The sequence below is a fragment of the Oryctolagus cuniculus genome, chromosome 12 (assembly GCF_051225735.1).
Source record: "Oryctolagus cuniculus isolate XC-2025 breed Fujian yellow rabbit chromosome 12, ASM5122573v1, whole genome shotgun sequence".
Lineage (NCBI taxonomy): Eukaryota > Metazoa > Chordata > Mammalia > Lagomorpha > Leporidae > Oryctolagus > Oryctolagus cuniculus.
Window position 1 is genome coordinate 110973416 of NC_142878.1, and position 25132 is coordinate 110998547.

At 44.9% G+C, this 25132-nt stretch overlaps 1 protein-coding gene across 36 annotated transcripts in view; it reads left to right on the forward strand.

Annotated features, from left to right (window-relative positions):
• Positions 1 to 25132, forward strand: part of MYO9A (myosin IXA) — a 281572-nt gene that overhangs the window by 53393 nt on the left and 203047 nt on the right. For 24 of the 36 annotated variants that reach the window (XR_016218481.1, XR_016218482.1, XR_016218483.1 and 21 more), the window contains exons 4-6: positions 6232 to 6294; positions 12279 to 12378; positions 15297 to 15353. Coding sequence is in view for 31 of the 36 variants with exons in the window: in XM_089310956.1 (XP_089167082.1) it covers positions 6232 to 6294; positions 12279 to 12378; positions 15297 to 15353 (220 nt within the window). In the remaining 5 variants the exon portion in view is untranslated. The remainder of the gene's footprint in view (positions 1 to 6231; positions 6295 to 12278; positions 12379 to 15296; positions 15354 to 25132) is intronic. The other 12 variants (XR_016218484.1, XM_089310963.1, XM_089310972.1 and 9 more) reach the window with 1 other exon arrangement.

The window sequence follows — 25132 nt, forward strand, 5'->3', positions numbered from 1 at the left end:
TGGAGGCTTTAACCACTACATCACAGCACTAGCCCATCTTACTATTTTCTATCTTGTCTTATTTTCTTGTGACAATATTCTCTGCTAAGTAAAATACTGGCTTTGGGATCTTCTATCAAGTTAACCATTTAAGCATCTTATTTATTTTTTTCCCAATTTTTATTTAAGGAATGCAAACCTCATACAACTTTAGGAATTTTATTTTATTTTAAAAATGTTTTATTTCCTTTTTATTAAGAGTGAGAGACAGAGAAAACAGAGAAAGAGAGGAGAGTGAGAGACAGAGAAAACAGAGAAAGAGAGGAGAGATTAAGAGAGGGAGAAACAGAAAGATGGGGATATTAGAGAGAGTTCCCATCCACTGGTTTACTCCCAAAATGCCTGTAATGACTGGCGTGTGTGTGTGTGTGTGTGTGTGTGTGTTTATTTATATATGTGAGAGGTAGAGTTACACAGAGTAGGAGAAACAGAGAAAGGTCTTCCATCCACTCGTTTACTCCCCAAATGGCTGCAGTGGGTGGAGCGGAGCTGAACCAGTCTGAAACCAGTAGCCAAGAGCCTTGTGCAGGTGCAGAGGCTCAAAGACTTGGACCATCTTCCACTGTTTTCCCAGGCCATAGAGAGCTGGATCACAAGAGGAACAGCTGAGATACAAACTGGTGCCCATATGGGATACCAGTGCCACAGGCAGAGGCTTAGCCTACCATGCCACAGCGCCAGAATGGTTGGTTTTGGGCCTTGCTTGGGCTGTGAGCTGGTAACTCAACCCAGGCATGGGTTTCAGGAACCCGGTCACTTGAGCCTTCCCCACTGCCTCCCAGGGTCTGCACTGGCGGGAGGGCTCCAGAGCTGGAGCCAAGTATTAAACCCAGACGCCGCAGTAGGGGATGTGGGCATCTGAACCAGGCTCTTCACCAGCAGGCCAAATGCTCAGGTTTCGTTTGCGTGAGTGTGTGTGTTAGTCGAGGGTACTGAGTTTTATCAAAGGCCTCTCTGGTGTCTGGAGATAAATACGTGCTCCATCCAGGTGTTTATTAGTGTTGTGGTTGTTTCTTCTTCTCCCAGGATTCAACCATTTTGCATTCCTGGAAAGAACCTCAGCTGGTCAGTACAAACATGCATACACCTAGATAGACATAATACGCATACTTTGTTTTTTTTTTTTTTTTTTTTTTGGACAGGCAGAGTGGACAGAGAGAAAGGTCTTCCTTTTCCGTTGGTTTACCTCTCAGTGGCCGCTGCGGCTGGCGCACTGCACTGATCCGAAGGCAGGAGCCAGGTGCTTCTCCTGGTCTCCCATTCCGGCGCAGCCTCCACTGTACTCCCGGGCCACAGCATAGAGCTGGACTGGAAGAGGAGCAACCGGGACAGAATCCGGTGCCCCGACCGAGACTAGAACCTGGGGTGCTGGCGCCGCAGGCGGAGGATTACCCTATTGAGCCACCGCACCAACCTAATACGCATACTTATTAAAATCGGTTGTGGGCTGGTGCCGCAGCTCAGTAGGCTAATCCTCCGCCTTGCGGCACCGGCACACCGGGTTCTAGTCCCGGTTGGGGCGCCGGATTCTGTCCCGGTTGCCCCTCTTCCAAGCCAGCTCTCTGCTGTGGCCAGGGAGTGCAGTGGAGGATGGCCCAGGTGCTTGGGCCCTGCACCCCATGGGAGACCAGGAAAAGCACCTGGCTCCTGCTATCGGATCAGTGCGGTGCGCCGGCGCAGCGCGCCAGCCACAGCGGCCATTGGAGGGTGAACCAACGGCAAAAGGAAGACCTTTCTCTGTCTCTCTCTCTCACTGTCCACTCTGCCTGTCAAAAAAAAAAAAATTTGGTTGTGAGTGGCCAGCGCAGTGGTGCAGTGGATTAAAGCCCCAGCCTGCAGTGCCAACATCCCATATGGGCACTGGTTCGAGACTCGGCTACTCCACTTCTGATCCACCTCTCTGCTATGGGAAAGCAGTAGAAGATGGCCCAAATCTTTGGGTCCCTGCACCTGCGTGGGAGACCTGGAAGAAGCTCCTGGCTCCTGGCTTTGGATCAGCTCAGCTCTACCTGTTGCAGTCATCTGGGGAGTGAGCCAGTGAAGTGGAAGACCTCTGTCTGTCTGTCTGTCTGTCTCTCTCTCTCTCTCTCTCTCTCGTGAGCCAGTGAAATGGAAGACCGACCTCTCTCTCCCTCCCTCCCTCCCTCCCTCCCTCCCTCCTTCCCTCCCTCCCCATTTCCCTGTAACTCTCTTTCAAATAAATAAAATAATTTTTTAAAAGAAATTGGTTGTGTTCTGCCTGCTACTTTTAGCTCATGATTTTTTGACTGTATTAGTTGATATTGATCTGTAGTTTTTTTTTTCTTAAGATTTATTTATTTATTTGACAGAGAAAGAGACAAAGACCTAGATCTTCATCCACTGGTTCATTCCTTAAATGGCTGCAGCATGCTGGCACTGCAGGGAACGCTTTGCCTACTATGCTACAGTGCCGGCCCCCATCTGTAATTTTTTTAAATGCCAGTTTGATTATGCTTAAGTCTTACTACTTTACACCTGCATTTAAATTTTAAAATTTTGACCTGAACTGTATTCCTACACTCTACTACCTAAGCCAAAACCTGTTAAAAAAAAGAAAAGCAAAAGACTACCTAAAATGTTAAAAATTTTTCAGGGCTGGCACTGTGGTGTAGCGGAGGACGCTCTTGACTCCTGGCTTTGGATCAGTTCGGCTCCGATGGTTGAGGCCAATTGGGGAATGAACCAGCAGATGGAAGATATCTCTCTCTCTCTCCCCACCTGATTCTGTCTCCATATAACTGACTTTCAAATAAATAAATAAATCTTTTAAAAAATTGTTAAGCTTTTTCTTATGTCATTGAACAAAAATTTTCTTTATTAATTAAGGTCACAGATGAATATGTATACACCCAAATATTTTAAAAATAATTTTTATTAAAATATTAAATAATAAGAATATTTATTCATTTATTTATTTGAAAGGCTGAGAGAGAGATCTCCCATTGGCTGGATCCCTACCCAAATGCCCACAGCAGTCAGACGCAAGCTCGGAGCCAGGAGCTCCATCAGTGTCAGGGCGTCGGGTACTTGAGTCATCATCGGCGACTTTCCAGGGCGTTAGCAGGGAGCTGGGTCAGAAGCAGAGTATCTGGAATTGTGATGTGGGGTGTGGGTATCCCCTGTGGTGACTTAATCCAATGCATCACAACACCTGTCCTTATATTAAACATTTTTAATGTGTTCATTTTATCAGTTTATTAACAAAAATTAAAAGAGTTCATTTTGAGTACCAGACAGTGTCTTAAGTGTTAAGGATTTAAGATATATACATGTTCTCAGTCTCTTTGGGAAGACAAATATTCATATAACATGATTACAGTAAATGAGCCATGTAAATATTGAAGTATGTGTTTGGAGAAATTCACATCAAGAGATGGCTTTTATGTTGGGTTTTGCAAATTTCCAAGCAAAACAAGTAGGAAATCACGTTATCAATTGAGAAACCGTCACTAGCAAATGAGTGGAATCATGATAGACTTTGTGTATTGAGGAGGTTTGTTCAGTGACTAGGGAGCATAGTCATAGTGGTTAGTTGATGACAAATTATGAATAAAGCTCTAATGTTTGTAGTTATCTTTAGCACTGCAAAACACAATCTAAAAAGGCTTTACTGGGCCCAACATTGTGGTACAGTGGGGTTAGCTGCCACCTGTAGCACCATCATCCCATATGAGCACCGACTCATGTCCCCGCTGCTCCACTTCTGATCCAGCTCCCTGCTGATGTACCTGGGAAAGCAGCGGAAGATGGCCCAAATGATTGGGCCCCAGCTATCCATGTGGGAAACCCAGATGACTTCTAGGCTCCTGGCTTTTACCTGGAGCTGCCCTGGCCATTTTGTCCATGTCCTTGGTCCACCTTCCACTGCTTTCCCAGGCCAGAGCAGAAAGCTGGATTGAGGAAAAGCAGCTGGGATTAGAACTGGCACCTGTATGGGATGCTGGCGCTACAGGCGGAGGATCAACCTATTATGCCACAGCACTGGCCCCTCCATTTTCTTTTAATTCTGCTTTCTAATATGTGAATGTTTTAAAAAAAGTTTTTATTATAAAAAACTGTCTCAAATATATATAAAATAGAGTAAATATTGTAAGAACTTCCAGTCAGATTCAATGATTACATTGAATTTGCTTTACCTACCCCTTTTTTCTTTTTCTGTGCTGATATACTTCTCTTTTAAATTTTTAAAAAAAGATTTATTTTTTTATTTGAAAGGCAGAGTTACAGAGATATAGGGAAAGAGGTCTTGCATCTGCTGCTTCACTGCCCAAATGGCTGCAGTGTCTGGAGCTGGGCCAGGCTGAAGCCAGGAGCCAGGAGCCATGAACTTTTGGATCTCCCGCATGTGTGTAGAGGTCCATCCTCCACTGCTTTCTTTTCTGCTGGTTCATTCCCCAAATGGTCACAATGGCTGCAGCTGGGCTGATCCTAAGCCAGGAGCCAGGAGCTTCCTCCAGGTCTCCCATGTGGATACAGGGTTCCAGGAACTTGGGCCCTCTTCTACTTCTTTCCCAGGCCATCAGCAGGGAGCTGCATGGGAAGTGTTGTAGCTGGGACTTGAACCAATGCCCGTGTGGGATGCCAGCACCGCAGGTGGCTGTTTAACCTACTATGCCCCAGTGCCCGCCCCCTGAGCATCAGTTTTTACACTTGTGAAATAGGGGCAACATTACCTGCTATGCAGGATGGTTGTGAGAATTTAACATATTAGTCAATGTGTGTTCCCTTTCTCTCATTTTAGACAGTTGAGAGCCTGTTTTGGTCATTTACACTGAAGGTGATCATGATAATTCAGAAGAAGTTAACAGTTTTAATTACTGGTGGTGGTGGTGGCAGCGGATGGCACAGGAGGCACACTGCAGCTTTATTTTAATGAAGGACTGAAATCCACTGGGCAGAGTGGGGGTAGCTGGGGAGTGAGGGTGAGGGAAGAACAGGAGCTTGCAGTCGGGGTGGAGGGGCGTGCCTGGGAGAACAGACTGCCTTGGCTGGGGCCGGTGGCAGCCAGGGGCTGGGAAGAGTGCGGCTCAGTAGTCAGACACTGACCTCAGAGAGGGCTGGGTTGAGTGATCTGTATTGAGCAGCGTCGTGCTGTTGGATTTCAGATGCATCCTAGCTGATTGCTCCTGATTGGGTAAGAGGTACTGAAGACGTGAAGGGTACAGTCTGGGTAAGGAGAATAAAACACCAGAAATACAGTTGGTGTTGTGGTTCCTCTTCACTGTCAAGATGGTGTCCATTTTTCAGGCCCATAGTGTATTAGTAGCTTTTCTTAAGGATTACTCCTGCACATCTCATTCTCTAGCCATAGTGAACTGTTTTCCCTGAAGTTGATATTTGTGCTCCCCTCCACTTCTTTATCTGAAGGCAGTTCTCCTTGCGACCTTTGGTAAATCCTTCAGGTTCAGACTCTTTTAGTCAGTCCCTTACGTACCAGGTAATATTAATGAATGTTTGCTGTGTGCTGTGTATTCAGCATCCATGGGAGTTCTTGCTCACAGCTGTTTCCTTCTTGGACTGAATCTCGGGTTCTCTCTTGGTGCTTCTCTTATGTTCTGGTCACAGTTCTGTGCTAAGCCTTGCCCACTCAGTCACTGCTGGCTTACGGATTTCCTCTACCAATATGCAAGGCCTTTGAGGTCAGGCAGTGTATCCTTTTCCACACTGCTTGGTCTTAGTACGGTGCCCAGTAAATGAACGCTTGTCGACTAAACCAGTAAATTAAAAGTGAGTAAATTTCAGGATCTGGCGATGGCAGTGAATATATAAAGGAAAAACATGTATCTTTGAATGTTATTGGCACTGAATATATAAAGGAACAACGTGTATCGTTGAGCATTGTTTCAGAAGTCGTGCCAGAGTGCCATGTCGGGAGTATGTGTGCTGGTGTGTGGCCTGTGGAGAATGGAGGGTCTCTGACATGGAAGGCCTTGTGTGCTATGTTTTGAACTTCTGACTTTCTTTTTTGCTTTATTGAAAACAAAGATTTGTGACTTTATGAATTTAGCATGAATGAGACTGACAACATCCACAATAAAATTAGCAATAATAAACATACTGAAATGATCAGGATTAGTACTCTTTATGCTTTTGCATCATCTCTAGATAAATACTTTTCTGTCTCATACTAAACTTTATTATTTATATCAACCAATTTTATTTTTCTTCTAGTGCCTATGTTGAAAAATACCTACTGGAGAAGTCCAGACTCGTTTACCAAGAGCATAATGAACGGTACATGTTTTTATTCATATAATTTTATACACTTATCATGCAGATTTACATGTAGGCTCTTTGTATATTTTTAAAATTTAAGATTTTTAGTTTGGTTTGCAACATACATTGCTTTATGCATCATTGCTGTTTCTTCTGTGGGTAGAACATTTTCTCAGAGGCTGCCAAGGTGCAGATTGCCCGGTTTTAGATGGGTGCCCGTTGTCAGAACTCAGGTGGCCCCTTGTTGCTAAGCAGCGTGCTTTGGATCTTTCATTCGTTTCTTGGTGTTCTTTGTCTAACTTGAGGACAGTTTGCAATAAAACTTTTTTTTTAAGAGTTATTTTAATTTTTGAAAGACAGAGTAACAGAGAGAGGTCTTCCATCTGCTGGTTCACTCCCCAGTTGGCCGCAACAGCTGGAGGTGTGGTGATCTGAAAACAGGAGCCAGGAGCCCTTTCCTGGTCTCCCACATGGGTGCAGGGGCCCAAGGACTTGGGCCATCTTCTACTGCTTTCCCAGGCCAAAACCGGTGCATTCAAACCGGTGCACATATGAGATGCTGGCATTGCAGGCACAGCGCCAGCCCCCAGTACAAGTTTAATCCCGTTGTATTACCCAGGTATATGGGACTGTAGAGAAGATCCTTGTAATACTCTTCACATGAAGACGCCAAGTGTCAGAGAGGTGTATAACGTGCCGTATGCTGTAGTGAGACATAATAAAGCTGAACTGGAGGTTAAAGTTACAGAGACCTGCGTTCACATTTTAGATACCTGCTTCTTCTTTTTTCCTGTCCCACAGAATGAAGACCATTCTGCAGTTCAGAGGATTATATGAAACATGTTAAAATCCTAATAAAAGCTCTGTAATTAAGAAAAATAAACTATAATAATTTAAAAAAGCTCCGTAATAAAAGCTCCCTGCAATAAGACTTGCAGGACTTACAAATGCACCTAACAGGCCGGCACTGTGGCTCACTAGGCTAATCCTCCGCCTGCAGCGCCAGCACACCAGGTTCTAGTCCCATTCGGGGTGCCGGATTCTGTCCTGGTTGCCTCTCTTCCAGGCCAGCTCTCTGCTGTGGCCTGGGAGTGCAGTGGAGGATGGCCCAAGTGCTTGGGCCCTGTACCCCATGGGAGACCAGGAGAAGCACCTGGCTCCTGGCTTCAGATCAGTGCGGTGCTCTGGCTGTGGCGGTCATTGGAGGGTGAACCAACGGCAAAAAGGAAGACCTTTCTCTCTGTCTCTCTCTCTCACTGTCCACTCTGCCTGTCCAAAAAAAATAAAATAAAATAAAAAATAAAAACAAACAAACAAAAAAAACAAATGCAGCTAACAGAGGGTGTTGGTAACTTTTTCTTTTCTTTCTTTTTTTTGACAGAGTTAGACAGAGAGAGACAGAGAGAAAGGTCTTCCTTTTCCGTTGGTTCATCCCCAAAATGGCCGCTATGGCTAGCGTTCTGCGGCCGGCACGCTGCGCCGATCCGAATCCAGGAGCCAGGTGCTTCTCCTGGTCTCCCATGTGTTCACCAAGTGCTTGGGTGCAGGGCCCAAGCACTTGGGCCATCCTCCACTGCACTCCCTGGCCACAGCAGAGAGCTGGCCTGGAAGAGGGACAACCGGGACAGAATCCGGAGCCCCAACTGGGACTAGAACTCTGGGTGCCTGCGCCTCAGGCATAGGATTAGTCAAGTTAGCCACGGCGGTGGCCGGTAACTTTTTCTAACACATTTTAATGATGTGGTGGGGATAGTAAGCCTTATTTTCTGAGTTTTGGACAATATATGGGTGGTGAAAATCCAGTTTACAAATTGATTTTCTGTCACTTTGATGGACTTGATTTACAAATGTGTGTACATATAATCCTTATTATATGTGGGATTTGGTTTGCCAGTATTTTATTGAGGATTTTTCTCTCTGTACTCAAATATTACTGTAAGGGTTTTTTTTGTGATGTATTTGTCTTGTTTTGTTATCTAGGTCATTCTTTATTGAGTCATAGGATGAGATGTACATTTTTTCTCCCTATACATTTTTGGAAAAATTTGTACAGGATTGAGTTAATTGTTTTTATTTTATTTATTTATTTATTTTATTTTTGACAGGCAGAGTGGACAGTGAGAGAGAGAGACAGAGAGAAAGGTCTTCCTTTGCCGTTGGTTCACCCTTCTATGGCCGCCGCACCGGCACGCTGCGGCCGTCATGCTGCGGCCAGCTCACCACGCTGATCTGATGGCAGGAGCCAGGTACTTATCCTGGTGTCCCATGGGGTGCAGGGCCCAAGTACTTGGGCCATCCTCCACTGCACTCCTGGCCACAGCAGAGAGCTGGCCTGGAAGAGGGACAACCGGGACTAGAACCCGGTGTGCCGGTGCCTCAAGGCGGAGGATTAGCCTAGTGAGCCGCGGTGCTGGCCAAGAGTTAATTGTTTTTAAATGTTTGGTAGAACTCAGTGGCAAAGCCACTTTATTCTGGGTGTTTATTTGTGTCAAGTGTTTTGATTACTAATGCCAACTGTGATTGTCACAGATCTGTTTAGACTTTGAATTTCTTCTTTAGTCAGATTTGTCTGTTTTATCTAGATTATCTAATTTATTGCCAGAAAGTTATTTAAGGTAAGTGGTTAGTTTACAGATTTCTTTTCAAATAGAAGTTTATGGATAAAAGTTCCTCTAAGCACTGCTTCAGCTGTTTCCGTGTTTTGATACACAGGTGGCCCCCTGTGTCCATGGGTTCTGCATCTGGGGATTCAGCAGCCAACTGGCAGTTGAAAGTGTTTGGGAAGAAAAAATTACATTTGTACTGAACATGTGTAGGTTTTTCCTCCTTGTCAGTAACTGTTTACATGGTATTTATGTTATGCCAAGTGTTAGAGGGAACCTAGAAATAATTTAAAGGATGTGCATAGGTAATGTGCAAAATTATATGCCATTTTACAGAAGAGACGAGTGGATTCTACCACTAGTGATGGTATGGGGTGGTTTCCCTAGAACCAGTCTCCAGTAGGTACAGAGGGATGACCTTCGATTTTTTAAAAAAAAATTTATTTATTTATTGGAAAGGCAGAATTATACAGAGAAATAAGGAGAGGTGGAGAGAGAGAGAGGTCTTCCTTCCGTTGGTTCGCTCCCCAGATGGCTGCAGTGGCTGGAGTTGTGCCAATCCATAGCCAGGAGCTTATTGCAGGTCTCCCACGTGGGTGCAGGGGCCCAAGGACTTGGGCCATCTTCCACTGCTTTCCTAGGCGATAGCAGGGAGCTGGATTGGAAGAGGAGCAGCCGGGACTAGAACCGGCGCCCATATGGGATGCTGGCACTGCAGGCGGTGGTTTCACTTGCTAGGCCCTGACCTTCTATTTTTGTTTTTGTACATCTCCAGAGTGTTTTGTAATTCTCTTGTGATTTCGTCTTTAGCTCATTGGTTACTTACTAGTATGTTGTTTCATTTCCATGTATTTGTAGATTTGGGAAGACTGTGTTAGTTTTCCAATTTCAAAGTAGTTGGAATAGTTGTTTGGAAGGTTTGTTATCCTTCTTGGAGTTTGTTCAGTGTCTTGGACATGCAGGTGTGTTCCACAGCTTTGGGGGAGTTTTTGGCAACTATGTTTAAAATATTTTTTCTTTCTCATTCTTTCCTCTCCTGACACTCATTATGTATATACAGGTCGCTGTGACTCTGTCCATTTTTCCTCATTGGTTTTTCTTCGTGTTCCTTAGGCTGGGTGGTTTCAGTTGACTTGTCCTCAAGTTCCGTGGATTCTTATTTCAGGTTCAGTGCCTACTCAGATCTGCTGTTTCATTTCAAATCTTTTATACAAAAAATTTATTTTTTTAAAGACAAGCCCACACATACATACATACGTGCACATACAGAGGGAGTGAGGGAGATTGATTCCACTTGCTGGTTCCCTCCTCAAGTGGCTGCAAGAGCTGGCCAGCTTGGATTGGGCTAGAGTGAAGCCAGGAGCCAGGAACTCTGCTGCAGTCTCCCAAACACATGGACCGTTACCTGCTGCCTATCCAAGTGCAACATCAGGGAGCCAGATTGGTAGTGAAGTAGCTGGAGCTGGAACTGGTACTCAGATGGGATGTGGGTATCCCAAGTGACATCTTAACCCAATGGGCCACAACTTCAGAATTTCTTCTCATTTTCTTACAGCTTCTGTATACTTATTAATCGTTACTGTTTGATGTGACCTAATTCTCATACTTTTCTTTAGCTTACTAAATAGAAATGATTCTTCTAGTTGTCTGGTCATATTTAATGAGCTGATTCAAACCTTGTCTAGTGAAATCTAATCTGGGTTTCTCAGAGACAGTTACTGTGATTGTGTTTCTCCCTGCTATGGGCTGTATTTTCTGTTTTCCTTGCATGCCTGTAACTTTTATTTTTGTTGTTGATAATTTGAATATTTAAAGTAACATTATGTGACAACCATAGAGAAGAGTTCTCATCCTCCCAGGGCTTGTAGTTATTGTTTATCCCTGCTGTTTGGTTGTTTTCTGACTTCCTGAACTAATTTTGCAAAAACTTCTATACTTTTTTTGAGTGTGGGGCAGTCAGATATCTGCTTGTTTAACTTAGTTGTCAGATGACAATTGCACAGAGATTTCTGTAAGTACTTAGAAACAGTAAGATTCCCCAGACTTTGTCATGGGACCCTGTGTATATTGGACTGTGCCTTTTTTTTTTTTTTTAAGATTTATTTATTTGTTTTTTAAATTTTTTAATTTTTTGTCAGTTAAATTTTTAAAAAATTCTATTTAAGGTATACAAACTTCATGCATTTCATAAACACAAATTTAGGAACGTAGTGATTTCTCCCACCCTATCCTGCCTCCCACCTGCACTCCCATCCTTCTTCCTCCTCCCTCTTCTATTCCTATTCTTATTTTTTACTAAGATTTATTTTCAACTAACTTTACACATGTAAGATAAGTCCTACACTAAGTAAACAGTTCAACATATACGCTTTTTAAAGCTTTTAAGCTTTTTGATTAGCTTGTGACTTGCCTTGATTCTACCCAATGCTTCATACAGCTGGAGCGTGCTACAGATGTATCTGTGGGAGATTTTTGCATCATGGGAACTTTGAATCAGGTCATGTAAAGTCAGTCTTAAATATAGTTTCTTTCAGGGGATCAGCAGACGGTGAGGTAATGGTACGTCTTACGGACTGAGGCTCTGTTCAATCTCTCAGCCTGTTCTGCCCCTTCTGGTGGCTGCCCATTTTCTGGTGTCCACCATTGTAGACCATTGGTGTCGAGGGCACCTGTGGAGTTGATGAGCTGGGCATAGAGTAGGACAAATAAAATGCTGCAAAAGATTCTGCTGTTTTTCTCTTTTCTTTTTCTTTTTTTTTTTTTAAAGATTCATTTACTTATTGGAGACACAGAGGCAGAGGGAGAGAGGGAGATCTCCTATCCACTGGTTCACTCCCCAAATGGCCTCAACGGCCAGAGCTGGGCCCATCTGAAGCCTGGGCCAGGAGCTTCTTCCTGGTCTCTCCACAGGTGCAGGGGTCCAAGGGCTTGGGCCATCTTCCACTGCTTTACCAGGCTATAGCAGAGAACTGGGTCAGAAGTGAAGCAGCCGGGACTCGAACTGGCGTCCACATGGGATGCCAGCACTGCAGGCGGTGCCTTTTCTTGCTATGCCACAGTGCCGGCCCCAGCTGTTTTTCTTGAGTAAACTTAACTCTTTGGATGACTGCAAGCTTTTGGCTGATTTCTACAATTTTAAAAAAAGTTACTTTTGGTAAATTTGCCAGGTTTCCCTTGGTGCTATGGACGAGAGGTTTTTCAGAGGTCTTAACATTGCTGTTTTGTTGACTTTATCCTTTTCTGTGTGTTCCACATCTAAAAAAGGTCATTTTTTTTGTAGGAATACTTACTGAACTTACCATGTTTTTCTTAAGAAAATGAAACAAAGCTGATGCATTTTACTGTTAAATGATAACCATAATTCATGCTCATTATAAAGCTATCTTTCATTTCCAACAGGAACTACCATGTATTCTATTACCTCCTGGCAGGCGCAAGTGAAGAAGAGAGGTTAGCATTCCACCTTAAACAGCCAGAAGAGTATCACTATCTCAATCAGGTGAGAAGGGAGTTCATGGCATTCTGAAATGTAGGGCGCTGTTCAACTTTCACTTTTTCACTAGTACTTTGTTTCCCATATCTAGTGGTAGGTATTAACTAGCACTTTCACACATGCAATCTAAAAATTTCTGTGGTACAACTTTTAAATATAAAAATTAGTATCATCATCATCATATCAAAATATTAGTTTATATATGTTTTGTTTTTTGTATTTTGTAATTTTCTTTAAGAAAATTATTAGCTGTTTATTCAAACTTCAGTGTTAGAACAATGATTTATGCTTTCCAGAGTGATTTGCCTTCCCCACTCCTGGGGTGACAAGTGTTCCTGATGATTAGTGCTTTTCTCTGTAAGGGAGTACTTGGAAGCTTGTTTTACATGTTTTGAAGTCTGGCATGCACACCTCTGCCTGATATTATTATGTTGACCTAGAGCATGACTATATAATATAATTGACAGTCCTTTCAAATATGCAGCATGAAGTTCGTCAAAGGCAAATGGCTCAGAAAACTTGGATCTTTCTTCAGAACGCGGCATTTACTCCTGAGCTTCCACAGGCAGGAGTAATCCACAACTTCTCATGAAGTGATGTTGTCTAGTTTTATTGTTACCCATATTCACAAGAATTGTGAAGTCAATAGTAATGGAACTGGTATGAGGTACTGCTTAAATAACAGATCTATCTCCTTTTTAAAAATTGTTTGAAGATGTAATGTCTGGAAATCCTTACAGAGATTTTGTAATTAATTGACACTTTGATGACTCAAAGATTTGAGTGTGTATTTAGGGTTTTAAAAGTTCTTAGGCTTTTTTCCAAGATACATAGTGTGCTATTTCTTTCCTTTTTAAAAACCATTTATTTATTTATTTGAAAGAGTTACAGAGAGAGAGAGAAAGAGAGAGAGATCACTTACCTGCTGATTCACTTCCCAAATGGCAGCAGTGGCTTTGCTGCGCCAGACTGAAGCCAGGAGCTTCTTCCAGGTCTCTCTTATGTGTGTCAAGAGGCCCAGGCCCTTGGGCCATCATCCACTGCTCTCTCAGGCCATTAGCCTGGAGCTGGATTGGAAATGGAGTAGCTGGGACACAAAATGGTGCTCACATGGGATACTGGCATCACAGGCACAGGTTTAACCTATGACACATTGGCCTGCTATTTATTTTTTAATTTTGACCCTATTAATATAAAGTAACCTGCCTTTGTATTAGTGATAGTACTTCCAAAAGTTCATTGAAAATGGAATAAAAAGAAAAGTTTATTTTGGAGCAAGAATATTTACTTATTATTTTTTAAAGATATATTCATTTATTTGAAGGTCAGAGTTAGAGAGATCGAGAGAGAGAGAGAGAGAGAGAGAGATCTTCCATCTGCTGGTTTACTCCCCAGATGGCTCCAATGGCTGGAGCTGAGCTAGATCGAAGCCAGGAGCTTCTTCCAGGTGTCTGACATGGGTACTGGGGGCCCAGGTACTTGAGCCATCTTCCCCTGCTATCCCAGGCTTATTAGCGGAGAACTGGATTGGATGTGGAGCAGCTGGGACTTGAACTGTTGCCTATAGGTAGCTTTACCTGCTATGCCACAGCACTAACCTCTATGAAAATTTAGAAATCCATGCCTATGAGGAGTCTTCAAAAGGTTAATGAAAAATATTATAAAAAAAATGATGCATGGATTTAAAATTTTTTTGCACCAAAATAAGCTTTTCTTTTAATTCCATTTTTCACAAATGTGTTGAAATACTGTGTGTATCAAGAATTTTAGTCATTCATATTTACACTTTCTGTAAATTTTTACTGTACAGAATTTAATAGATTAAAAAAATTAATTCAGCTTATTAATTTTCACTCCCATTTAAACTACTTGCATTATATTTAGATGATTAAAATATTTATTTATTTGAAAGGCAGAATGACAGAGAAATGGATAAAAGAGTGGGAGAGACAGAAAGAGAGAGACATATCTTCCATCTATTGTTCACTCCTTAGAAGGCCTCATCTGCCTGGGCTGTGCCAGGCTGAAGCCAGGAGCCAGGAACTCCATCTGGGTCTCCCACACGTGTGGCTGGGGCCCAAGCACTTGGGCCATGCTTCACTGCTTTCTCAGGAGCATTAGCAGGAAACTGAATGGAAAACAGATCAGCTAGGACTTGAACAACTGTGCCTGTATGGGGCGCCATGGTCACAGGCAGCAGTTTAACCCACTGTGCCACAGTGCTGGTCCCTGATATTTTCTTTTTTTTTTTTTCTATGAAGTAATATCACCCAAGAATCAACTGATAGTTGGTAATAGTAGAGAAATTTGGAGTTTGGTTGTCTGGATATTTTTGTAATTACTAGGTATAATATAGTCTTGTCCCAATATTAGCATTGATAGGATATGGGATTTTCCATTTATACAAGTGCCAGTTGTATACTGAAACTGGGGTGTATGGGTTGGGCAGAGTCTGAATGTTGGGTCAGGGCTGTCACGCAATAGGTTAAGCTGCTGTCTGTGATGCCGGCATCCCACGTGGGTACCGGTTCCAGTCCTGGCTGCTCCTCTCCTGACTCAGCTCCCTGCTAACGTGCCTGGGAAAGCAGTGGAAGATGGCCCAAGTCCTTGGGCACTTGCACCCACATGAGAGACCTGGAAGAAGTTCCTGGCTCCTTACTTTGGATTGGCCCAGCTCCGGCCATTGCAGTCATTTGGGGAGTGAACCAGTAGACAGAAGATCTCTCTCTCTCTCTCTTTCCATCTGACTTCCTTTCTCTCTCTCTAACTAACTAACTAAATAAATATTTTTAAAAAAGAATCTGAATGTTAACTGTTGTTTCTTGTTTCATGTTGCTATGCTTAATAACATTTTTTGCATAACAGCCGTGCTAACTGAAGTTTAGTAACCATCACCTCACCTAACTAATCTGCCTTACTTTCAGATAACAAAGAAACCCCTCAGACAGAGCTGGGATGATTATTGCTATGACTCTGAGCCGGTCAGTACAAGAACTTAAATACTCTGTGTTCCTGTTAGTGGGCCCTCACGCTGCTCATTTTTGTCTCTTTTATGACTTAGAATGAAAATCACTGAAATACAAAGACTTCTAGAAAAGAAGATAAAGCAGTGTTTAATTTTTTTCTGTGATTTGTATGTGTGTGGTTTGTGGACTAAAAACCAATCCACTTGGGGACAGTGTTGTGCTCAGGGGTTTTAGCTGCCACTTGTTATGCCAGTGTCTCACATCAGAGTGCTGTTTCCAGTCCTGACTGTTCCATTTCTGATCCAGTTCCCAGCTAATGTGCCTGGGGAAACAGAGGATGATGGTCCAAGTACTTGGGCCCCTGCACCAATGTGGCAGACCTGCAAGAAGCTCCTGGCTCCTGGTTTCAGCCTGTTGGAGCCATCTGGGGAGTGAACCAGCAGATGGAAGATCTCTATCTAACTTTGCCTCTCCTTTTATGTAACTCTGCCTTTCAAACAAATAAATAAATCTTAAAAGAAAAAAACACAATGGGGCTGGAATTGTGGTATAGCAGGTTAAGCCTCCTCATGTCATGCTGTCATCCCATATGGCTACTGGTTCAAGTCCTGGCTGCTTCACTTCCAATCCAGCTGCCTTCTAATGTGCTTGGGGGACCAAGGGATGATGGCCCAAGTGGGAGACCTAGAAGAAGCTCCTGGCTCCTAGCCTTGGATGGGCTGAGCTCCAGCTATTGCTCTCCCTCCCTCCCTCTCTCCTTCCCTCCCTCTCTCCTTCCCTTCCTCCCTCCCTTCCCTCCCTTCCCTCCCCTCTCTCTCTCTCCTCCTCCTCCTCTTCCTCTCTGTGTATAACTCTGCTTTCTTTTCTTTTTCTTTTCTTTTTTTTTTTTTTTTTTTTTGAGAGGCAGAGTGGACAGTGAGAGAGAGACAGAGAGAAAGGTCTTCCTTTTGCCGTTGGTTCACCCTCCAATGGCCACCGCGGCTGGCGCGCTGCGGCTGGCGCATCGCGCTGATCCGATGGCAGGAGCCAGGTGCTTCTCCTGGTCTCCCATGCGGGTGCAGGGCCCAAGCACTTGGGCCATCCTCCACTGCGTTCCCGGGCCATAGCAGAGAGCTGGCCTGGAAGAGGGGCAACCGGGACAGAATCCGGTGCCCTGACCGGGACTAGAACCCCATGTCCCGGCGCTGCAAGGCAGAGGATTAGCCTATTGAGCCGTGGTGCCGGCCTCTGCTTTCAAATAAATAAATGAATCTTAAAGAAAACCAAAAAACAAAAACACATTTTTCCTTTAGCGTTCAGTGAAGGTCAGATGTAGAAGGCTGAATACGCACAGATACCTATACTTAGTAATTAACTAATGAATTAATCATTAGATAATGTTTCTGGAAACATTATATGTCTTCATTCATTCCTGCTTTAAAAAACTGTGTTTTTTTTTTTTGTTTTTTTTTTTTTTTGTTTTTTTTTTTTTATTTTTTGACAGGCAGAGTGGACAGTGGGGGAGAGAGAGAGAGAGAGAGGGAGAGAGAAAGGTCTTCCTTTTGCCGTTGGTTCACCCTCCAATGGCTGCTGCGGCCAGCGCGCTGCGGCCGGCGCACCACGCTGATCTGATGGCAGGAGCCAGGTACTTATCCTGGTCTCCCATGGGGTGCAGGGCCCAAGGACTTGGGCCATCCTCTACTGCACTCCCTGGCCACAGCAGAGAGCTGGCCTGGAAGAGGGGCAACCGGGACAGAATCTAGCACTCCGACTGGGACTAGAACCCGGTGTGCCGGCGCCGCAAGGCGGAGGATTAGCCTAGTGAGCCGCGGTGCTGGCCACAAACTGTTTTTAATTTCCACTGCTTGTGATTATAAACTCCACTAATTGTAAATCTAGCTTATCTGAGTTTAGTAGGAATCGGGTATGTGTATGTTTTTCCTTTAAAACAAAGTTTAGACCGGCGCCACGGCTCAATAGGCTAATCCTCCGCCTGCGGCACCGGCACACCAGGTTCTAGTCTCGGTCAGGGCACCGGATTCTGTCCTGGTTGCCCCTCTTCCTGGCCAGCTCTCTGCTGTGGCCCGGGAGTGCAGTGGAAGATAGCCCAAGTCCTTGGGCCCTGCACCCGCATGGGAGACCAGGATAAGCACCTGGCTTCTGGCTTCGGATCAGCGCAGTGCGCTGGCCACAGCGGCCATTGTGGTGAACCAACGGAAGGAAGACCTTTCTCTCTGTCTCTTTCTCTCTCTCACTGTTCACTCTGCCTTTCAAAAAAATAAACAAAAAAAGACAAAAATTAAAAAAAAAACACAAAGTTTAGTTGCATTATCTTTTCATAATAAATCGAGTGGTTTTTTGTTTCAGAATTGAAATTTTGGAAAATAAATGGGCATTTCAATTGATGCCAATAATTTTTTTCCAGCTTTATTTATTTATTTGAAAGGCAGTATTAGAGGGAGAAAGAAAGATCTTGTATGCTGTGGTTTATTTCTCAAATGGCTGCAAAGACTGGAGCTTGACAAGGCCAGAGGTAGGAGCCAGGAACTCCATTTGCGTCTCTGATATTTTGGGTAGCAGGGGCCCAAGTACTTGGGCCATCTTCCACTGCTTTCCCAGGCACATTAGCAGGGAACTGGATCAGAAATGGCGTAGCCAGGATTTGAACCAGTGCTCATATGGGGTGCTGTCATCTTTGGCAGTGGCCCCTCTGGTACATTTTAATAGACGAGTTGTAGCCATTCTGCCATTCTGCAAAGCTCACCCTTTCCATCTTTCACTCTGCACCAGGTGAGGGGTGGAGAGCAGATGGACATTGAATTCACAGTACACCTAGGAGAATTAGTGTTCCATGGGGTGCTCCTTCTATGTTCCCTGACAGATTAAGCTTTGTTTTTTTTTTATGAAATTTTTTAGTTATATGTGTAGCATTGCAGGCAGAGAGGAATATTCCGTTGGTGCTGTATTTTATAGAATATTGTAAAGGTCTCGGGGGACCTATACTGAGGAAATTGCTTTCTATACGGAAGCTGTTGTTGCCCATTGTATGGAGACTTATTTCCCTTCAAGCTGCAGCGTGGGATGGGAGACAGTAGTGGGTTGGCCAGTCCTGTTATCTACAGGGTTTTTGGCCATGAGCTCATTTTCTAACCCCTGAAATTGTTTTTATGCCTATACAGGTATATATAATGTCCTCTTTGTGTTTTGAGAATTTAATGAAGTTATACATATCAAGTGACTCTTATGGTGACTGATGCATAAAAGATATTCACTAAATATCAGTTTTCTATCTTCAAGTAGTGATAATTCTGACAATGAATTGAATACTGATGTAATATATTGGCTGTTGTCTGCTATTATTGTACCTTAAAGCTGGTGTGACTACCATCAGGGTATAAAGTTTGTCTCTGCCATTCTCTGTTCATCTGAACCAAGCCTTGAATTGCAGGGTGCAGCTGTCAAGTAGGGCTTTGATGGTCATTGTTACAGTAAGCGGTAGTCTTATAGCCCTGCATGTGTGTGCTGCACAGGGAGTTGAGCCATACTCCAGCCTTGGTCACTGCTACCTGTATAGGGATGCAGGCGTGTATGTTTTCCCGTGAGGTGGGCCTGCTACAGTCAAGCAGAATCTCTTGAAACAATTCACTGTGTTCTGATACTTCTGTAGCACGAAGATTCCTACTTCCACACGCTCTGCGTTTGTAAGTTTGTGATCACTCTTTCAGACAGCGTCTTTCTGGCTTTATTCCTCACTCTCTGCAGGTCCACTATGAGGCCTCTGCATGCTGCACACCATTCTCTAGTTAAAAATATTCTACTTATTTATTTGTTTACTTTTTAAAAAAAAGATCTGTTTATTTCAAAGGCAGATTGACTGGCAAAGGCTAAGAGAGGGAGGTAGGGAGGGAAGGAGAGAGAGAGAGAGAGAGGGAGGGAGGGAGGGAGGGAGGGAGATATGTATTCTGTCTGCTATTCATTCCCCAGATGGCTGCAATGGCCAAAGCTGTGCCTATCCGAACCCAGGAGCTAGGAGCTTCTTCCTGGTTTCCCTCATGGGTGCAGGGGCCCAAGGACTTGGGCCATCTTCCACTGCTTTCCCAGGCCACAGCAGAGAGCTGGATTGAAAGTGGAGCAGGCGAGACTGCAGCTGGCGCTCATATGGGATGCTGGCGCTACAGCGGCAGCTTTATCTGCTAAGCCACAGTGCCAGCCCCATATTTATTTACTTTTAAACATCTACTTATTTATTTGAAAGGCAAAGTTATGGAGTGAGAGGGAGAGACAGAGAGAGAGAGAGACAGAGACGAAGAATGAATATCTTCCATCCATTGATGCACTCCCCAAATGGCTACAGTGGCCAGGACTGGGCCAGGTTGAAGCCAGGAGCCAGGAACTTCCTTCTGGTCTCTCTTGTGAGTGCTGGGGACCAAGTGCTTGGGCCATCTTCCTCTTCTTTCCCAGGTGCCTCAGCAGGGAGCTGCATAGAAAGCAGAGCAGGAGGAACACAGACTGTTGCCCATATGGGATGCTGGCATCACAGGTGGAGACTTGGCCTTCTTTGCTCCATGTTTTTCCTTTTACAAAGCGTTTAACATCCTTATTGTGTTTGATTCTTCTAAAAACCCTTGGTTGTAGTCAATATGATTACCTTTCACAAAGAAGCAAATTGCTCTATGGTGGTAAAGTTGATTAATAGTGTAACTGGGATTCCAGCTACATCTATATTCTTGTGCATCTTTACTAACCACTTTTGTTTTTCAATAGATTTTTTTATTTATTTAAAAGGCAGAACTTACAGAGAGGGATGGAGAGGAGGAGAAAGAAAAAAATGCTTTCCATTCACTGGTTCTCTCCTCAAATGGCTTCTGGGCCATCCTGAACCCAGGAGCCTGGAACTCCATCCAGGTCTTCCATGTGGGTGGCATGGGCACAGGCGCTGGGAGCCTGGGACTCCATCCGGGTCTTCCATGTGGGTGGTATGGGCACAGGCACTGGGAGCCTGGGACTCCATCCGGGTCTTCCATGTGGGTGGCATGGCACAGGCACTGGGAGCCTGGGACTCCATCCGGGTCTTCCATGTGGGTGGCATGGCACAGGCACTGGGAGCCTGGGACTCCATCCGGGTCTTCCATGTGGGTGGCATGGCACAGGCACTGGGAGCCTGGGACTCCATCCAGGTCTTCCATGTGGGTGGCATGGGCACAGGCACTGGGAGCCTGGGACTCCATCCGGGTCTTCCATGTGGGTGGCATGGCACAGGCGCTGGGAGCCTGGGACTCCATCCGGGTCTTCCATGTGGGTGGCATGGCACAGGCACTGGGAGCCTGGGACTCCATCCGGGTCTTCCATGTGGGTGGCATGGGCACAGGCACTGGGAGCCTGGGACTCCATCCGGGTCTTCCATGTGGGTGGCATGGCACAGGCACTGGGAGCCTGGGACTCCATCCGGGTCTTCCATGTGGGTGGCATGGGCACAGGCACTGGGAGCCTGGGACTCCATCCGGGTCTTCCATGTGGGTGGCATGGGCACAGGCACTGGGAGCCTGGAACTCCATCCGGGTCTTCCATGTGGGTGGCATGGCACAGGCACTGGGAGCGTCTTGTGCTGCTTTTCTAGGCACATTCACAGAGCTGGGTTGGGAGTGGAGCAGCAGGAATTCGACCAGTGCTCATATGGGATGCTGGTGTTGCAGGTGGTGGCTTAACCTGGTGAGCCACAGTGCCTGCCCCAACCAGTTGTTTTGATTTGTATCCTACACTATATGTTGTTAAGAGATGGCTTTTTTTAAAATGTGTATTTATTTTCATCTACTTGAAAGGCAGAGAGTGAGAGAGAGTGTCTTCCCTCTGCTGGATCACTCCCAGAATGCCCACAACCTCTAGGCAGAAGCCAGCAGTCTGGAATTCCATCTGGGCCTCCACATGGTTGGTGGGGCTCCGAGCACTTGAGCCATCACCCGCTGCCTCCTAGGATGCGGTAACGGGAAGCTGAATCAGAAGCTGACTAGCTGGTACTGGAACCAGCACTCTGATGGGGATGTCTTAAGCAGTGGTTCAAACTGGTATGCTAGCGCTTGCTTTGGCAATAGGTATACTAACCGGCTGCTCCACTTCTGATCCAGCTCCCTGCTGATGTGCCTGGGAAACCAGTGGAGGATGGCCAAGTGCTTGGGCTCCTGCAATCATGTGAGAGCCCTGGAAGAAACTCCTGGCTCCAGATTGGCCCGGCTTCAAGCTTTGCGTCCATTTGAGGAGTGAGCCAGCCGGTGGAAGACTTCTGACTCTCTCTGATTTTCTCTGTAACTCTGACTTTCAAATAAATAAGGAAGTCTTTAAAAAGAAAGTATCAACAGCATAAAAGAAGATGCCTATTTTGGCTCTCCTCCTTTTCTCTTCCTCACACCCTACCACATGCTAGGCATTCTTTTCATCCATACAAAGGGGAATAAAGTGATAGTGTCAAAGAGTATTTTAAAAAAAGATTATTTATTTATTTGAAAGGCAGAGTTACACAGAGAGAGAGGAAAGGCAGAAAGAGAGAGGGAGGGAGGGAGGTAGGTGTCTTCCATCTGATGGTTCACTCCACAATTGGCTGCAACGGCTGGAACTTGAACCTCTCTGAAGCCAGGAGCCAGGAGCTTCTTCCAGGTCTCCCACGTGGGTGCAGGGGCCCAAAGACTTGAGCCATCTTCCACTGCTTTCCCAGACCATAGTAGAGAGCTGGATCAGAAGTGGAGCACCCAGGTCATGAACCGGCGCCCATATGGGATGCTGGCGCTTCAGGCCAGGGTGTTAACCCACTGCGCCACAGCACTGGCCCCAAAGGACATGTTTTTTTAAAAAAAGGTTATTTATTGTTTGAAAGGCAGAGTGGTGGAGCTGTTGGGAGAGATCTTCCATCCACTGGTTTACTCTTGTGGCCTCAATGGCAAAACCTGGAGCTGGGAGCAACCTCTGGGTCTTCTTCGTGGGTCTCCACGTGGCTGTAGTCAAAGCACTTGGGCCATCTTCCACTGCCTTCCCAGGCACAGTAGGTAGCTGGATAAAAATGGTGCAGTGGACACTTCAGCTGGCATTCCAGGATGGGATGCCTGCATTGCAAGTACTGGTCAACCCGCTGTGCCACAAAGCTGATCCCTGTAGGTGTGCTTTGGGGGTATGCAGTGGCAGAGTTCCACAGAGCAGTCAGCTGCAGGGTTTGAATAGAGGGGTGATAACAGTTCCTGTGACTCTGCTTGTCCTTTGAACCTTTCCCTTCTCTGTTCTCTGGCTGAAGCCTGCAGCCTGCAGCCTGAAGGCTTTTCCAGAACCCTGGAATGTTTTATGCTCTTGCAGGGCTCTCCAGAAGAGATTAGGAATTAAAAACTGCCTGCCCCATCTCCGATGTCCTCAAGTAATGAGTAAGGGGAGATACCTTATAGATCCTGCAGCTTCCTCTCTAGGTGTTACATTGTTTCCCAGAGAGATCCTTGGGGTTGAACTCCTGTCACCCACTGTGGCACCTGTCTTCCGAGTGTTCCCTGTTGGGTCCACCTTTGCTTCCCTGTTTTACTTTCTAAGCTCCTGTGCTACGTGTACTTGCATCTAGGTCTGTTCAGGCTCTACTTGCAGGGAAACCATGTTGAGATAATAACATTTCTGGTTTGGTAGATTTCATCTGTTTGTAGCATTTTCTTCTATAGTTGTCATTTTGAACAGCTAAGGTCATCAGTGTTAGATTTTAGAAATTAATTATGTTTTGATGATTACTAATCTTATTTCGTATTTCTACAGATCATTTGATTAATAATGGTAGCAGCGAATACCAGTGTATTTAAATTTCAGTGCCTCTTTCAGTTTGCTTTGCCAGTTTATATATTTTTTTTAATTTGACAGAGTTATAGACAGTGAGAAACAGACAGAGAGAAAAGGTCTTCCTTCCGTTGGTTCACCCCCAAAATGAACACTACGGCTGGTGCGCTATGCCGATCCGAAGCCAGGAGCCAGGTGCTTCTGCCTGGTCTCCCATGCAGGTGCAGGGCCCAAGCATTTGGGCCATCCTCCACTGCCCTCCCAGGCCACATCAGAGAGCTAGACTGGAAGAGGAGCAACTGGGACTAGAACCCGGCGCCCATATGGGATGCTGGTGCCACAGGCGGAGGATTAACCCAGTGTGCCACGGCCCCAGTCCCACTTTGCCAGTATTTTATAAGCCGTAATTGTTGCCACTCATTTTTGAGCCAGATAGGAACACTGTCAGAGGAATCTTGGATGTGTAATTGGGTTTGTACAGTAGAAGCTAGATTTTTGCCCCCTACCTGTTTTTTATAGAAAAATGTTTACACGGCTGGCGCCACGGCTTACTAGGCTAATCCTCCGCCTGCAATGCCGTCACCCCGGGTTCTAGTCCCGGTTGGGGCGCTAATTCTGTCCCGGCTGCTCTTCTTCCAGTCTAGCTCTCTGCTGTGGCCCGGGAGTGCAGTGGAGGATGGCCCAAGTGCTTGGGCCCTGCACCCGCATGGGAGACCAGGAGGAAGCACCTGGCTCCTGGCTTGGATTGGCACAGCACACCGGCCATTTGGGGAGTGAGCCAGCGGAGGGAGGACCTTTGTCTCTCTCTCACTGTCTAGCCCTGCCTTTCCAAAAAAAAAAAAAAAAAAAAAAAAGTTTACGCAATTATAAAAGGAATGAGCTGTTTGTATTTTGGCAGAAGAAAGAGAAACAAAAGTGCTTTTCAAAAAATTCTATAATTTTTTTTTAACTTATTTGACAGGTAGAGTTAGAGAGAGAGAGAGAGACAGAGAGAAAGGTCTTCCTTCCATTGGTTCACCCCCCAAATGGCCGCTATGGCCAGCACGCCGCGCCAATGCGAAGCCAGGAGCCAGGTGCCTCCTCCTGGTCTCCCAAACAGGTGCAGGGCCCAAGCTCTTGGGCCATCCTGTACTGCCTTTCCGGGCCACAGCAGAGAGCTGGACTGGAAGAGGAGGAACCGGGACAGAACTGGCGTCCCAACCGGGACTAGAACCCCTGGTGTGCTGGCGCCGCAGGTGGAGGACTAGCCAAGTGAGCCGCGGCGCTGGCCCCCCAAAAATTCTATAGTTAAAAGAGAAATATATTAAAATTAGTTTTTTGAGTAGGACACTGGTATATCTGTGAATCGTGTCTTGGAATTGTTAACTTTTTTTTTTTTTTTTTTTTTTAGAAAATTAAGTACATGTTCTTAGAACTTTTCTTCCAGTGAATTTAAATTTCAAACTGTGTTGTACCTTTTCATATAGGGAATAAAGATACTGTTACCAGCATTCTATTTAATATTTAATTTTAAACCCTGTGTCTAGGTATATTAATTCATTCTTAAGAGCCTAAAAAAGTTATTTTATACATGATTGATACTCAACAAAACTTTTGTAAAAATTAATGAAGGTAAATGAGAATTTTGTTTATTTCTCAAAAAGGAGTTATTCCATTCAGTATTCATGCATTATTCAATAATTCAGTGATTATTTTCTTCAGTAACTGCTTGTGTTCTTGGCCTTTACTTACTGGTGATCTGATGTGAATAAGATAGTCAAGGTTCCTGTGTCCAGTGAGTTGTTTCTTCAGGAAAATAAGCATTACCTAGTAAACTCACTAGTGTGAGGAATGAGAACAACCAGTGAAGGCACTCACTGACTCAAGTATTTTCTTGAAAATTTTGATACTGTCTGGGTTACTGTTGGACTGTTTTTGTAATGAAATGCAAGGGTTACACTTAGAAAGTAATATCTACTTTTAATCTGGTACTGCATAACTGTTCTTTACTGTGTCATGGACTATCTATGTTGAAGGTTTTTATA